Below are 17868 nucleotides of genomic sequence, written 5' to 3'. Positions count from 1 at the left end.
TGCAAAAACAATGAACACTGTTACGCTGAAAATAAATTAAAAAAAAAAAAAAGAAGTAACCTCATAGGTAATTGGCAATAGATTCAGATACATCTGATTTCTGAAGTCCATGTAGTCCTAAGTACCAGTGGTTTTCACCCTTGGCTATATATTGGGAACATTAAAATCATATAGTATCTGGACCCAATCCCCAGAGATCCTAGTTTAATTGATTAGGGTAATGACCTGGGTATGGGTATGTTTAAAAGCTCCTCAGGTGGAATGCCTGGGTGGTGCAGTTGGTTGAGCATCTAACTCTTGGTTTCAGCTCAGTATGTGATCTCTGGGTTGTGAGATCAAGCCCTCTATCGGACTCTGCACTGGGCATGTAGTCTGCATGAGGTACTCTCTCCCTCTGCCCCACCTCCCCTGCACCCTCTTTCTCTAAAATAAATAAATAAATCTTAAAAAAAAAACATAAAAAACAAAAAAGTTCCCCAGGTGATGCTATGTGTAGCCAGAGTTAGGAACCACCAGGTCACATGACACTAATTTTGTCACTGCAGATCAAAATGATCAGAGCTGATAATGTTGTTCCATTTCAACTGGATAGTGGAGGGAGTGTTGGGCAGGAAGTATGTGCTGTAGTCAGAGTCAGAAAACACTTCTACCCAAACCTGGGTCCATCTTAGTGTGATTGCTCTTCTTGATAAGAGAACCAGATGATACCTCCTTAAATATGAATCCCATTTATTTCCAACTTACAGCCAAATCCAAATGGACAAACCAAGGCCTCAGAAAACAAACATTAGTCTCTTTACTGATGATTCATTACAAGTCAAACTTTGAAGTCACAGCAAAGGGGTTTCTTGGTTGAAAGACTCCAGTGTTATTCTCTCTTAACTCTAATTTGCCACAGTAAAACCACAATGAGGAGGCAGAGGTGGAAGAGTAATGTAACTGGGAGTCAAGAGAGCTAGATTCCAGTTTTAATACTAAAACTAACTTGCTGTATGACCTTGACAAGATCACATCAATACCTGTGAAATGTGGACTTGGACTGTTTCATAGATCAATGGGTTCATGATATAAGTCTATAGACCTATATCTCTCCCTGCTGACTTTTAAATGCTGTTTTGGCATACTTTAGAAGCCAGTTCTGATCATGTACTTAACCAGACTGAAGAAAATCTCTTCATAGATAGATAGATTTAGATTTAGACTACATAGTTCCCTGTTGCCTGCAGAATAATCTCAATCATTTTTAACCTGGAAGTCACTCTCCTCTTCCACTTGACTTCAACTGATCTTTGTGATTTACCTTTCCACTATTTCTCTTCACATATCCTACAGTCCACACAAACAGTATTATTTGTTGTTCCATATACATGTTTCACAATTGATCATATTTTCCCCAGGTTCCCTTTACCCTATTCCCACATGCCTAAATTCACATCATCTATTAAGATTCAGTTTAAGTGCTCCAAGACTAAGATGCTCCAAATTCTTTTCTCTGACCCCTAAGGTGCTAATCATCTTGTACTTTGAATCATTGCTCTTTTTTTGGTGGCTCTATGTCCCCTATTATAATGGAAGCAACCTGATGGCAAGATCCAGGTGGAATTCATCTCTGTAGTCACTAAAAGCCCCAAGTAAATTGCTTTGCACATAACTGATATTCAATAAATACTGAGTAAAAAAATGATGTACTTCAGTCCAATAGAAGGACAACATAAAGAGGTCTTCTTTTTTAAGTTCCCACTTGTGACATCTTTGACACATACAAAGATGATATGGCCAAACTTCAGGGCTATTCTGAAACCTAATTGAAAGGTTTTCAATATGCTGTGTTTCTTGAGGGCTTTTGTGCCCAGTCTTAGTGATATGACATAGACCTTGCCCTCCAGGGGCTTAAAACAGAATTGGACAATGAAGTCATACTTTTGGGAAATAAGTGTGAATACTATAACTCAGCATCCACATTAAAGGGTCAAACTTGAATGTCAGAAGAAATGAGGTAAGGTAGAGTTCCCTGGAGCAGAAGGCTTCATGGAAAGAATAGGACTTGAAGTGGACCTTGAGGGATGGCTAAAAATCCTTCCTTGTCCCTTCCCTTCAACAATGGCCCTCCTCTTTCTCAGTGTTTGGCAAGGTCAGAAAAAGTTCAAGGGTGGAAAGAGTAGCTCTGAGCTCTTTGATGACATCTATGCTTGAGGCTTGAGGCTTCTCATAGGCTCCTAAATACAAAAGAGTAAACATGTACCATCTTCTATGGCTGCCGTTTCCTGAGAGGTTGTTACCCATCCAGTAACATCACTTTTTGAACTTCTATTGTATTACTGTATAAATGTTTTCTATACCTAATCTTAATTTATACCCACAAAAATGTTTCCTACAATGTAGCCATTGTCCCCATTTACAGTTAATAAAATTGGCTGAAAGAAGTTAAGTTTACCTAAGATTATGTAGCTAGTATTTAGCTTCCTGTAAAAGCAAAACAACTGCTACCACTTACTGAGTACTCATTATGTGCCAAGCAAATGGATACCTTATTCCACTGTTGCAATAATCTCATGGCCATAATTATTATCTTCATTTTATAAATAATACTAAGACTTAGAGAGGTTGTGGCTTGCCAAAGGTCCCACACCTTTGAGGCAGAGCTAGGATTCAAAACCATATCTGGGAAACACTGAAGCCTGTCAAATCTGAGACTTCACTAAGCCTTCTGAGTCTGTGATCTCTCTACCAAACTGTACATCCCCTTAATTTCCTTTTCAATTTGGTCCACAACATGACTTTTACTACAAATTTGACCTCCCTCTCCAGCCCAAACTCTTCTCTCCCTCCCCTTTCTCTGTAAAATGACCATAGCCAATCTTAGCACTTATTGATTTCTTAGTACCTCATGAGGTACTAAGAAATCACTTTAAGCAACTTTCTCCGATCTTTTCTTATATTCATCTACACCCAACCTAACAGCATGATAAGGAGTGGTTCTTTCTACTTGTACATTCTTCCAATTTTCTAGAATCAGCTCTTACTTTCTAGGAAATTCTGCCATGCTCACCTGAAAGCCTCTCTACTCCTGTAGCCACTAATTACTCTTTTGGATCACTTGGGAGTTAGGCTCTAGGAAAGGCAGAGAATTAAAACCAAATGCAGCAGATTTTAAAGCATAATGAATCCAAACAACCAAAAGTGAATAATGGCCAGCACAGCCAATTATTTCAAGAACAAGTCTGTTTCTACTACCTCTGGAGCAGATGCAAATGCTACTCATTGAAATAGTTACCATAGTGGAAAATTAATGGCCCTGTGGCTGAGCAAGGCCTTACAAGCATGCTTTCTCCAAATCCTAGAACACACCATCAGAATGACACCATCAGAATGAAGTCTTTTCTCTCTAGTCAAGGCAGAAGAAAGAGCTAAGAAGTGCTCCTAAGCACATATATTATAGGTTTCCAGTGTAGTTATATCCTTCACTTTTATCTCAGAACCAAAGGCAGAGTGAAGGGCTCCCTGCTCCATACTCCAACAGGAATTTATTCTCACACCCATCAGAACATGGGTCATACTGGATTGGGACTGGTTGCTTACATGTCAGCCTCGCCATGAACCTCTGGAGGGCAGAGACCATGCATGGCCTTTCATCTCTTTCTCTCCCATTGCATAGCACTATGCCTGAATAAATGAACAAATGCAGGTAAGTAGATATCTTCCCCACCTTATTCTCAAAAGGAAAGTCCTAAGTCCCTTTGTAGAAACTAGAGAAAAGTCCTCTTCAAAGCCAAGCCTGGTTAGAAGCAGTGATATCAAGAGAGGACAGGATATTGGCTTGTATAATTTTTCTCTCTTAACAGCTAATGCTTCTTAGAAAATATAAAGGAGAAGATAGCTAAAGCTGTTTAAGAAATAAAAATGTGATACTCAAGAAGCCAAAGTTCAAGCTCTGTCTCCCTATCTTACAACGTCGGTGACTCTGGAAAGTTGTTTCACTTCTCTAAGCCTCAGTTTTTCCTTAATGGGGAAATAAATGTGAAATGAAGAGAAAAGAAACTATCTCATAGGTTTCTCATAATTAGATATAATAGAAAAAGAGAAAGTATCCAGTTCTACGTCTGGAACAGAAAAAAGTCCTTGACAAAATTATAACAGCAAACAATTTTGATTTTATTTTAAGCCGACTGCCATAGAATAATGTAATTTAACACACGGCTTGTGTTTGCTATTTTTAATTGCTGAGGAAAAATGTAAAGAATATCAAGTCCACTCAAATGTTGGACTGATACAAGGGATGGAGATGTAAGATAAGACAGCGGCACAGTTGGATCACTAAAGCAATGAGGCCTTGCACTGGCTCTTGACATGTAGGTAAAGCTCTGAACAAAAGAGCTGAAATGGAGTGACAACTAGAAGGTGCAGAGTGGGACAGCTCAGGTGGCAGTTCCTTCCCTCTGACTGTCATTCAGGCTGCTGGCCAGCACTTGGAGCTAACAACTACCAGTTATATGTCAGGACAGAGCTGTTTATAGCATTTTCTTAACTGATATCTGTTCTGATGCCTGGAATCTGTCACTGGAGTGACAGCCAAAATGGGGAGGAAGGGAGGGAGAAAGAGGTGAGGAGTGAGCAAACTTCAAAGAGGCAACTACAGAGACTTATCTAGTAAGAAGTTGCTATGGCCAATGTCCAAGAGGTTTCTACCTGTGTTCTCCTCTAGGGTACTGATTGTTATAGCAGCATTATAAATAGTTGCCAAATTATGGAAAGATCACAAATGTCCATTGACTGATGAATGGAAAAAGAAGTCATGGTATATATATATATATATACAATGGAATATTACTCAGTTATCAAAAAAACTGAAACCCTGCCATTTCAATGATGTGGATAGATCTAGAGCATATTAGGCTAAGTGAAATAAATCAGAGAAAGACAAGTACCATATGATTTCAGTCATATGTGGAATTTAAGAAACAAGGCAGATGAACATAGGGGGAAACAAAGAGAGAGACAAACCATAAAAGAGACTCTCAACTATGGTTGCTGCAGGGCAGGTGTGGGGGGGGGGTATGGGCTAAATGGGTAATGGATATTATGGAGGGCACTTGTGATGAGCACTAGGTATTATATGTGAATGATGAATCACTAAATGCTACTCCAAAAATGAATGTTACACTGTATGTTAACTAACTAGAATTTAAATAAAATCTTGAAAAAAAGGAGGCAGAAGTTTGGCTGATTTTCCACCAAGGCCAGAACCACTACCTCAGTTCTGTCTTCTGTAGCTAAGGCTGGAGGCATGGCGCCTTGAGAAAAACTGCATCACACTAGACTGTTGCTGACTTATTTAAGATAGAAAGCAAAACCAGGCAATGATGTGGCCCAAATTTAGATATTCTGGCTGATACTGGACAGTAAGATCAGTACTTACATTAACTGAAACTGTTACTTGCTGCCAGAAGTCTGGAGCAGGACTGTGGAGAAAGGGGAAGGGGGAATGCATCTGGAATTTAACTTCGCAGTAGATGATGGAAAGAGGGCTAAATTACTGTGTGTGCTAAACTTCTAGGATCTAGTTGACCTCAAAGCTTGGCAGCAGGCAAGACAAACATCACTGTGATGAATATAATTTGAGTTACCCAACTCCCTAACAAATTGATGTGAAGGTCAACACATGACCTATAATTTGAAACTGTGTCTACACAGAAGTCCGGTTTTAGTTGGCTATTTTCCCGAATAGAAAAATCTTAGGAAGAGGAAGGGCAGAGAAAGGGAATTAATAACATATTTTGAATATTGGTTATATGGCAGATATTTTGCTATTTCTTTTAACCTTAGCAATAGTTCTGTGGGATGAGCTGTTAATCCTATTTACAGATATAGAAACCAAGGTGCACAGATCTTAAATAACTATTAATCATACAGACAGATGCATCACTGGGTCAAGCCAAAGAATTCCTAGTCAGTTATTTAGTGGAAATCTTATCAGACTCCCATAGAATAGATTTTACTGAATTGTGACCGGAGACAATGTCATCAGCCCATATGCAACAAACCTTGAGATAAAATGCTTCTTAGAAGTATTCTCTGGCTTCAAAAATGGATGAGTTGTGTTTTTTTTGAACAACTTGCTTATTATTACCTTAAGACCATGGATTTATATGACTATTAAGTTCTTTCTCTTTTCATTTTTTCTAGAAAGTTTGGAGCCAAATCTGTGACACTGTTCTGGCAAGTGTGTAAGGCTTCACAGCAAACATTTTGTGTATTACTTCATTCTTTCCATATCCCTACTATCCTACCTTTTTTCCCCCTCTCTTGGCTTCATTTTTTCTCACCTGCACTCTCTAGAATCTAAGGCAGAAGTCAGCAAACATTTTCTGTAAAGTATCAAATAGTTAATATTTTAGGACTTGTAGGCAATAAGATCTCTGTTGCTACTACTTAATTCTGCTGTTTTAGTGTGAAAGTACTTTACACAATATGTAAATGAAGTGGTTTGCTTCTGTTGATGGGCACAGAAATTTGAATTTCATAATAATTTTCATGTGTCATGATATATTATTTTTCTTTTGATATTTTTCAGTTAAGATCATAGTTTGCTAAGTCCCGATATAAGTCTCAAGAGAATAGGGACCTTGTATGTCTTATTCATTCTTATGTCCTCAATACCTAGAATGGGGCTAGACAAACAGCAAGTACTCAATAAATACTTGTTGAATAAATTATTCTTACTATTTTTAAGTTCTTATATTTTCTATATTGTGAAAGCCTTAAATCCTTTCTGGAACAAGACAGGATAAAAATCAAGGCACATTTTTAGAAGGTCATCTAGCTAGAAAGTAAAAGAGTCACAATTTGGGTCTGAGCTTTTGTGATATCAAAGTCTATATTCTGTCCATTATATCATATTATCTTCATAGAATTATGTACCACCCTCCAGATACCCTCTGGATTAGTCCCAACCTCCAAACATGAGTCTTCAATTAAATTTACCAAAGTCAGCCACATCTTGGATTTGTAATTTAGAAAGTCCAGAGTTTTGCAAAAGTTGTGCCCGTTTGTCCCTATTTTGACTAATCTGAAAAGTGAGAATGAGAAACCACCAGTTCATGAATTTCAAAGCTTCTTATATGAATTGATAGTTCTGAATTATTGGAAATAACACAGGTTTTGGTACCTGCCACACTTGGTAAGACTGAGATTCCAGCTCTGCCAGTTAGTAACTGTGAACCTTTGGCAAGTCACTTAGCTCTAGGATCCTCAGTTTTCTAGTAGGAAAGAAAAAGAGTAATGTATTCTTCACAGTAAGGTTTTGAGGATCAGAAATAATTTGTCAATATCTAGTACAGTGTCAGGGACACAGTAGATATTCAATGGCAATAGCAGCAATAATAACATTGATAAAAATATTATTATCAATTTATTTTACAAACAATTAGGGCTTACCTTGTGACAGTCATTGTTCTAAGTACTTGGGATAAAGAGGTAAATAAAGCAGGTCCCAAATCCCCACTCTCATTAGCTTTACACTCTAGTGATTATTGTGAATGGTTTTTATGTTCTTACCCACAATTCCAATATTAGTGACAGTAAATTGGAACTAGATTCCTATTTAATTATCTCCAACCTCAGAAAGATCTTAAGATGCAAAATAGCTGGTTTCAATTCTGATTCCAATGGAATTCCCAAGCACTTACCCTCCTTGTGGTGAGCCAGGGGCCGAGGAGCTGGTCTCTTTATGTGGAAAGAGGGGACTTTTGTGGGCCCAGAGCCTGGCACAGGTCCATTGGTGGACTTTGGTATGGCCTTGGTCCCACCATCCTGCAGCCTAGACACGAGCTTCCCCACATCCACTTCAGGACAGGACTCCAACTTGCCATCTGAAACAGGCCAGTTGCTTGGAGACTTCCTCCCAGTGTCAGCTTCCCCACTCCTCTGAATAGGCAATTTGGGGTATTGTGGTAGCCTCAGGGGTTCTATACTGCTGGTGATAATACCATTAGGTGTTTGATGTTGGATTTCATCTAGGAAAAGGTGGTGCAAAGAGGGAAGATTAATGCTAACTTTATTACCATTTCATTTTTATAAATGCACATATAATATTGAAAAATTTTACACATACTCAATGGAGCTATTATTGTGGAACAAATCACTGATAACTTGCAAAATCAGTCTCTACCAACCCCAACCCATGTGGAGTCACAGATCCCATCAAATAGGGAATTCAGTACAAGATGAGAGTTTGATTTTCACCACAACTTAGGAAAACCATAATGTACCAAGATGCTTTATTCAAAGGGATATGTAATTTAGTGAGAAGAAGGGCCATATGTACCCCAATGTTCATAGCAGCAATGGCCACAATTGCTAAACTGTGGAAAGAGCCAAGATGTCCTTTAACAGATGAATGGATAAAGAAGATGTGGTCCATATATACAATGGAATATGACTCAGCCATCAGAAAGGATGAATACCCAACTTTTGTATCAACATGGATGGGACTGGAGGAGATTATGCCGAGTAAAATAAGTCAAGCAGAGAAAGTCAATTATCATAGGGTTTCACTTACTTGTGGAGCATAAAGAATAACATGGAGGACATTAGGAGAAGAAAGGGAAAAATGAAGGGGGAAATAGGAGGGGTAGACGAACCATGAGAGACTGCGGACCCTGATAAACAAATTGAGGGTTTTATAGGGGAGAAGGATAAGGGGATGGGGGAGCCAGGTGGTGGGTATTAAGGAGAACACGTATTGCATGGAGTACTGGGTGTGGTACATAAACAATGAATCTTGGAACACTGAAAAAATAAAATAAGATTATTTATAAATAAATAGATAGATGATAGGCAGCTAGCTAGATAGATAGATGGATGGATGGGTCTTAAGAGTCCCCAAGTATAATCCTGATCTTTTTAGGAGACATCAGTCAATCCTTAACTATTTCTATTTCTCTCAAAAGTAATTTGTTAAAATCTCTCAAATTTCAAATTAAACGACAGAATTTAACTTCATTCTCCACCCTCATAAAGAAACCTCCAACTAGCCACTTTATGTTCCTCCCTTAGCTTTTGTGGTCCACAATTTTCTGTGACAATAGTATCTATTTTACCATTGTTATGAGTCTTACTTAAGGCTTTGAGACTTTAATAACAGCCAAACTAACCCACACAAATACATGAAAAATTTTAAAAACTAATTTTAATTTAAAGAGATTCATAGAGTCCCTTAAAGGTGTTAATCCCTGATTGAGAACTCTTGCTGTAAGGAAACTGTCACGTTTCTTCATAATAGAAAACCTAGATCAGAGTGCAGTAGTTAAGAATAGAGGTTCTCGTTAGCTAAATGAGACTTGAGAAACATGTTGAGCAGTTGTAATATATATATCTTTTTGGATCCTGATTTTTAAAAAATATGGAGAATTTGAACATTGACTAGATAGCACTGTTAGGAAATTACTGTTTGTTTTGTTTTGTTTTGTTTTCTTTCAGGTATGATGATGGTATTTTAATTTTGGTTTCAAAAAGTCCTTATCTTTTAGAGATATATACTGAAAAATTTATGGATGAAATGACATACATGATGTCTTGGTTGGGGATATGGGTAGGAATACAGATGAAATAAGAATGGGCATACGGATGTAAATGTTGAAGCTGGGTGGTAGGCACATGGGGAGTATATTATACTTTTTTTTTTTTTTAACTTTGGTTTACGTTTGAAACTCTCCATGGTAAAATGTTAAAAGAAATGCAGGCTTTGGAGTCAGATAGCTAGGTTTGAATCTCAGTTCTGCTTTTTATCAACTATAGGACCTTAAGCAAATTCATAATCTCTCTATACCTCAAGTTTTCTCCTCAGTAAAGTGGGAGTAATAATAGTAAGGTTGTAGTGAGGGTTACATGAGATGGTATACTTATTTCAGTGCCTGGGACAAAATAAACACTCTATAACTGTTAGCTATTATTTATGCTATTATGCTTTAAAAGGGCAGTGAAGCAAGAGATTTTATGTGGGAAGGAAGGGCTAAGATTTGCTGCAAAGACTTTCTCCCCCAGAGAACTTTCTTCTCCTTGAGAACCTGTCACCAATCAGTGCTGCCACCGTTATAGGGATCAGGGCCAAAAGGATTCCCTCTATAGTTTCCCTACTCTGTACCAAAGTAGGTATATAGTCCTGCTTTTATTAATTCTAGCGCAATTGCCGTAAGAATAGAACATTCAAGCAAAAATTTACTAAAGGATCACAAATAATAGTAGGGGCATAAGCACAAAGGAGCCATGTTAACTAGATCATGTGCAACTAGACATGCCTTAAGCCTGAGGTAACCTGCAAAGCTCTAGCATTTAGGAGTAACCTTAACCACATTTACCCTCTCAGAACAATGAAGTGAACAGTGACATGAATTTCTTCTCTCATGTGCCTAAATATTTTTAGGCCCAAAACCTCAGTTACATGTCTCTATTCGAATACTTTCTTCTAGTAGAAAGGCCCTAGGAAATTTTATCCCTGCTCTACTTTAGAAGACACCACAGGGCTTGGTTGTTCCCTACAGGCCATAACAGCATTGTTACCATCTCAATACATTTAGGGAAGTCCAATCTCATAAAGATGATCCACATATACAGTCTCAGAGAGGTCACTACTTTCCACATGAGAAAGGATCATTTCCTGACTCAAGGAAATAGGGAATGGAATGATAGCAACAATGGGGACTCTGAACAAGACCTTCTGCCAAGGGAAACGAATTCTAGGTTCTGGAATATGCTGAATTATTATTGACAAAATGATAAAATGGTGAAGATAATAATGACAGTGATGGTGATGGTAACAGATACCATTATTTGAGCACTTTATCTGTGCCAGGCCCTGTTCTAAGTGCTTCACAAAGATTATCTCACCATTATCTTCAAAACTGCTCTATAAAGTAGTGAACTCTTATTAGTCTCATTTTACAGATAAGGAATCTAAGACTGAGACAAGTTCAATGTCACAAAACTAATGCGGCACAGCCAGGTTTCAAAGTCTGAAGTCTGTTTCCAGAGTCCACTCTTCTTGAAGAGAGAGTTTATTCCACTATAGATAACAAGAATTTAGCATCATTCTCTTTCTTTAACCAGCCATCAATTTCCACAGGAAAACACATAGAACAGCTTCAGAAACTGCAGAAAACTGGGAATGGATCAGGACTGACAGGGAGGCCTCGCAAATAGGCAAGTAGCCAATGGGGGGCCTCTCTTCTATGTGTGGGTAAGTGGTAGGAAGAATCTTCGAGATGTAACATACTAGTGCAGCAGGAGAAAAATAACAGTTACTATAATACAAGTAGAATCATGCAAATAAGTGCTATAAGGAGGACCTGCTAATTCTGTCTGGAGGGGCTGAAGAAGATCTTGTAAAAGAGGTAACATTTGAGCTGGGCCTTGAAGTAATGCAATAGGTAGAAAAGTAGGAAATTGAATTTCAGACAGAACAATTTGGAGGAGTGAAAGATCATGGTTCACCCAAGATTATGCTGAGTGAAGTAAGTCAAGCAGAGAAAGTCAATTATCATACGGTTTCACTTACTTGTGAAACATAAGGAATAACACAGAGGGCATTAGGAGAAGGAAAAGTGAAGTGGGGGAAATTGGAGGGGGAGACCAACCATAAGAGACTGTGGACTCCAAGAAACAAACGGGATTTTAGAGGGCAGGGGGGGGGGGGATGGGTGAGCCTGGTGGTGAGTATTAAGGAAGGCATGAATTGCATGGAGCACTGGCTGTGGTACATAAACAGAATCTTGGGACACAAAAAATAAAAATATAAAAATATTTTAAAAATATAAAAATTTTTTTAAAAATATAAAAATATAAAATAAAAAAATTTAATTTAATTTAAAATACTAAAAAATGTGATCAGAGCCTCAAAATCACCTAATTGGGATAATTGGAAGATGGCAGAGGAGTAGCAGGCTGAGGTGACATCAGGTAGCAGGAGATCAGCTAGATATTTTATCAAATGATTCCGAACACCTACAAATCCAACAGGAGAGCGAAGAGAAGAAGAGCAGCAATTCTAGAAACAGAAAATCGACCACTTTCTCAAAGGTAGGACCTCTGGAGAAGTGAATCCAAAGTGATGAGAAGATAGACCACGGGGAGAAGGGCCGGCTCCCGGCAAGTGGTGGAGCAATGGAGCACAAAATCAGAACTTTTAAAAGTCTGCTCCACTGAGGGACATCGCTCCAGAGGCTAAGCCGGGGTGAAACACACACAGGAACAGCATGATCTCAGGTCCCACGGGTTCACAGAAAGATTGGCAGAGTCTGAGTGTCACAGAGCTCGCAGGTATTAGAGGGGGGAAGCCGGCTATAGAGACAGAGCCAAGGAGTGAGCTCTCAACTGGGGGGTTACCTTAAACTGTGATCCATCGCACAGTCAGACCACTGCTCTTTGAGCAGGGATCCCACAAGATCCGGGGAGACCCCCCCTGGACGAGTGCAGGGATCTGCTGGGTTTGGAGACACCAGACAGGGCTGTGTGCCAGAGACAGAGACGCTTGGTCACAGGCCAGGTGAGCTCGGAGCATGGCCGGTGGCCAGGGAGATGGGAGTGATTGAGTGCTTTTCTTGGAGGGCGCACTGAGGAGTGGGGCCCTGAGCTCTCAGCTCCTTCAGGCCAGAGATTGGGAGGCCACCATTTTCATTCCCGTCTTCCAGAACACTACAGAAACTGTTCATGGAACAAAAACTCCCGAAAGTGAACCCCAGCAGATTACTTAGCCTGGCCCCTGGTAAGGGCGGTGCAATTCAGACTCAGACAAAGACACTTGAGAATCACTACAACAGGCCCCTACCCCAGAAGATCAGCAAGAAATCCAGCCAAGACCAAGTTCACTTACCAAGGTGAACAGCAGAATCCGAGAAGAGGAGAAGGCAAAGCATGGAATTCATGGCTTTCTCCCCATGATTCTTTAGTCTTGCAAAGTTAATTATTTTTTTTCATTTTATTTTTTTCTTATGCTAAAAGTTTTCTAACTTTTACTATTTCCTTTTTTACCTTTTTTAACTAGTTTAGCTTAACAATACCTTTCATGAAAAAAATCTTTTTGAGCCTTCATTATTATAGTCATATTTTATACTTCATTGTATCTAACATTATTTTTTGTATACACATAGGGATTTTTCTTCTAAAAAAATTTGGGATACACCTTCTAATAGATCAAAATATACCCTAAATGTAGCACAGGGCTTTGCTCTAGTCTCCAGCCTGAGCAAATTCTCTCCACTTTCTTTTTCTTTATTCTCCCAACCAACTTAACAACTCCTTTTTTAGAAAATTTTTAAAAAAAGTTTCATCTTTATAGTCATATTCCATCTCTTCATCGTGTTTACCCTTCGTGTGTGTGTGTGTGTATACATATATATACATACATGTACATATACATATATGCATATATGTATATGTACATGTATGTATATATATACTGATATATATACATGTATATATATATATATACTGATTCTTTAAAATTTTGGGAGGTAGTTTCTTCTAAGAGGCCAAAATGCTCCAAAATTAAGGGGGTGACTCTGTTCTATTCACCAGTCTAATATATATTTTTTATTTTTTATATTTTTTCTCTTTTCTCAATTTTTTTCCTGAACTTCTTTTTACCGCCTTTCTTCCCCCCACGATTTGGGGTCTCTTCTTATTTGGATAAAGCACATTTTACTGGGGTATATGCCACACTTTTAGTATTTTATCCTCTCCTTCATATATTCTTACTTGGATAAAATGACAAGACTGAAAAACTCACCACAAAAGAAAAAGAGCAAGAGGCAGTACCGAAGACTAGGGACCAAATCAATATGGACATTGGTAATATGTCAGATCTAGAGTTCAGAATAATGATTCTCAAGGTGTTAGCTGGGCTCGAAAAAGGCATGGAAAATATTAGAGAATACCTGTCTGGAGAAATAAAAGCACTTTCTGGAGAAATAAAAGAACTAAAATCTAACCAAGCAGAAATCAAAAAGCCATTAATGAGGTGCAATAAAAAAATGGAGGCTCTTACTGCTAGGATAAATGAGGCAGAAGAGAGAATTAGTGATATAGAAGACCAAATGACAGAGAATAAAGAAGCTGAACAAAAGAGAGACAAAAAACTACTAGACCACGAGGGAAGAATTCAAGAGATAACTGATACCATAAGATGAAACAACATTAGAATAATTGGGATTCCAGAAGAAGAAGAAAGAGAGGGGGGCAGAAGGTATATTGGAGCGAATTATTGTAGAGAATTTCCCTAAAATGGCAAAGGGAACAAGCATCAAAATCCAGGAGGTGCAGAGAACACCCCTCAAAATCAATAAGAATAGGTACACACCCCATCATCTAATAGTAAAATTTATGAGTCTTAGTGACAAAGAAAAAGTCCTGAAAGCAGCCTGGGAAAAGAAGTCTGTAACATACAATGGTAAAAATATTAGATTGGCAGCATACTTATCCACAGAGACCTGGCAGGCCAGAAAGAACTGGCATGATATATTCAGAGCACTAAACAAGAAAAACATGCAGCCAAGAATACTATATCCAGCTAGGCTACTATTGAAAATAGAGGGAGAGATAAAAAGCTTCCAGGACAAACAAAAACTAAAAGAATTTGTAAACACCAAACCAGCTCTACAGGAAATATTGAAGTGGGTCCTCTAAGCAAAGAGAGAGCCTAAAAGTAGTAGACCAGAAGGAACAGAGACAATATACAATAATAGTCACCTTATAGGCAATACAGCGGCATGAAATTCGTATCTCTCAATAGTTACCCTGAACATAAATGGGCTAAATGCCCCATTCTAAGACACAGGGTATCAGAATGGAAAAAAAAAGAAAAATCAATGTGCTGTCTACAAGAAACTCATTTTAGACCCGAGGACACCTCCAGATTTAAAGTGAGAGGGTGGAAAGTAATTTACCATGCTAATGGACATCAAAAGAAAGCTGGGGTGGCAATCCTTGTATCAGATCAATTAGATTTTAAGCCAAAGACTATAATAAGAGGTGAGGAAGGACACTACATCATACTCAAAGGGTCTGTCCAGCAAGAAGATCTAACAATTTTAAATATCTATTCCCCTAACATGGGAGCAACCAACTATATAAACCAATTAATAACAAAATCAAAGAAACACATTGACAATAATACAATAATAGTAGGTGAGATTAACACTCCCCTCACTGAAATGGACAGATCATCCAAGCAAAAGATCAACAAGGAAATAAAGGCCTTAAATGACATACTGGACCAGATGGACATCACTGATGTATTCAGAACATTCCATCCCAAAGCAACAGAATACTCATTCTTCTCTAGTGCACATGGAACATTCTCCAGAAGAGATCACATCCTGGGTCATAAATCAGGTCTCAACTGGTATCAAAAGACTGGGACCATTCCCTGTATATTTTCCGACCACAATGCTCTGAAGCTAGAACTCAATTACAAGAGGAAATTGGAAAGAACCCGAATACATGGAGACTAAAGAGCATCCTTCTAAAGAATGAATGGGTCAACCAGGAAATTAAAGAATAATTGAAAAAATTCATGGAAACAAATGATAATGAAAACACAACAGTTCAAAATCTGCGGGCCACAGCGAAGGCAGTCCTGAGAGGAAAATACATAGTGATACAAGCCTTTGTCAAGAAATGAGAAAGGTCTCAAATACACAACCTAACCCTACACCTAAAGGATCTGGAGGAAGTACAACAAAGAAAGTCTAAACCTAGCAGGAGAAGAGAAATAATAAAGATCAGAGCAGAAATCAATGAAATAGAAACCAAAAGAACAATAGAACAAATCAACGAAACTAGGAGCTGGTTCTTTGAAAGAATTAACAAGATTGATAAACCCCTGGTCAGACTTATCCAAAGGAAAAGAAAAAGGACCCAAATAAATAAAATTATGAATGAAAGAGGAGAGATCAAAACCAACACAGAAGAAATAGAAACAATTATATGAACATATTATGAGCAACTATACACCAGCAAATTTGACAATCTGGAAGAAATGGATGCATTCCTAGAGACGTATAAACTACCACAACTTAAGAAATAGAAATACCTAAACAGACCCATAACCAGTAAGGAGACTGAAGCAGTCATCAAAAATTTCCAAACAAACAAGAGCCCAGGGCCAGACAGCTTCCAGGGGAATTCTACCAAACATTTAAAGAAGAATTAATTCCTATTCTCCTGAAACTGTTCCAAAAAATAGAAATGGAAGGAAAACTTCCATACTCATTTTATGAGGCCAGCATTACCTTGATCCCAAAACCAGACAAAAATCCCATCAAAAAAGAGAATTACAGACCAATATCCTTGATGAACACAGATGTGAATATTCTCACCAAAATTCTAGCCAATAGGATCCAACAGTACATTAAAAGGATTATTCACCACAACCAAGTGGGATTTATTCCAGGGCTGCAAGGTTGGTTCAACATCCGAAAATCAATGTAACACATTAATAAAAGAAAGAACAAGAACCATATATAATACTCTCAATAGATTCTGAAAAAGCATTCGACAAAGTACAGCATCCTTTCCTGATTAAAATTCTGCAAAGTGTAGGGATAGAGGCTACAAAGCTGAATATCATCAAAGCCATCTCTGAAAAACCCACTGCAAATATCATTCTCAATGGAGAAAAACTGAGAGCTTTTCCGTTAAGGTCAGGAACATGGCAGGGATGTCCATCACCACTGCTATTCAACATAGTACTAGAAGTCCTAGCCTCAGCAATCAGACAACAAAAATAAATTAAAGGCATCCAAATTGGCATAGAAGTCAAACTATCACTCTTTGCAGATAATATGATATTATATGTGGAAAACCCAAAAGACTCCACTTCAAAACTTCTAGAACTCATACAGGAATTCAGTAACATGTAAGGATGTAAAATCAATGCACAGAAATCAGTTGCATTTCTTTACACTAACAACAAGACAGAAGAAAGAGAAATTAAGGAGTCAATACCATTTACAATTGCACCCAAAACCCTACCTAGGAATGGTTGAGATACCTAGGAATAAACCTAACCAAAGAGGCAAAGAATCTATACTCAGAAAACTATAAAGTACTTGTGAAATAAATTGAGGAAGACATAAAGAAATGGAAAAATGTTCCATGCTCATGGATTGGAAGAACAAATATTGTGAAAATGTCTATGCAATCTACAAGTTTAATGCAATCCCTATCAAAATCCCATCCATTTTTGTCAAAGAAATGGAACAAAGAATTCTAAAATTTATATGGAACCAGAAAAGACCTCGAATAGCCAGAGGAATGTTGAAAAAGAAAGCCAATGTTGGTGGCATCACAATTCCAGACTTCAAGCTCTATTTCAAAGCTGTCATCATCAGGACAGTATGGTACTGGCACAAAAACAGACACATAGATCAATGGAACAGAATAGAGAGCCCAGAAATTGACCCTCAACTCTATGGTCAACTAATCTTTGACAAAGCAGGAAAGCATGTCCAATGGAAAAGAGACAGTCTCTTCAACAAATGATGTGGGAAAATTGGACAGCCACATGCAGAAAAATGAAACTGAACCATTTCCTTACACCACACATGAAAATAGACTCAAAATGGATGAAGGACCTCAATGTGAGAAAGGAATCCATCAAAATCCTTGAGGAGAACACAGGCAGCATCCTCTTCGACCTCAGCCACAGCAACTTCTTCCTAGGAACATCGCCAGAGGCAAGGGAAGCGAGGGCAAAAATGAACTATTGGTACTTCATCAAGATAACAGCTTTTGCACAGCAAAGGAAACAGTTAACAAAACCAAAGACAACTGACAGAATGTGAGAAGATATTTGTAAACAACATATCAGATAAA

General features: G+C 38.2%; 1 protein-coding gene across 1 annotated transcript in view; it reads right to left on the bottom strand.

Moving 5' to 3' along the window:
• LOC111161014 (oligophrenin 1) overlaps positions 1–17868 on the bottom strand; it is a 540219-nt gene that overhangs the window by 52475 nt on the left and 469876 nt on the right. The window contains exon 21 of the mRNA XM_022524453.1: positions 7686–8012. Within this exon, the coding sequence (XP_022380161.1) occupies positions 7686–8012 (327 nt within the window). The remainder of the gene's footprint in view (positions 1–7685; positions 8013–17868) is intronic.

The sequence above is a fragment of the Enhydra lutris genome, unplaced genomic scaffold, assembly GCF_002288905.1.
Source record: "Enhydra lutris kenyoni isolate GAN:26980312 unplaced genomic scaffold, ASM228890v2 scaffoldscaffold81, whole genome shotgun sequence".
NCBI classification, from domain to species: domain Eukaryota; kingdom Metazoa; phylum Chordata; class Mammalia; order Carnivora; family Mustelidae; genus Enhydra; species Enhydra lutris.
Note: the sequence above shows the minus strand (reverse complement) of the source record. Positions and strands in the feature narration are given on the sequence as shown.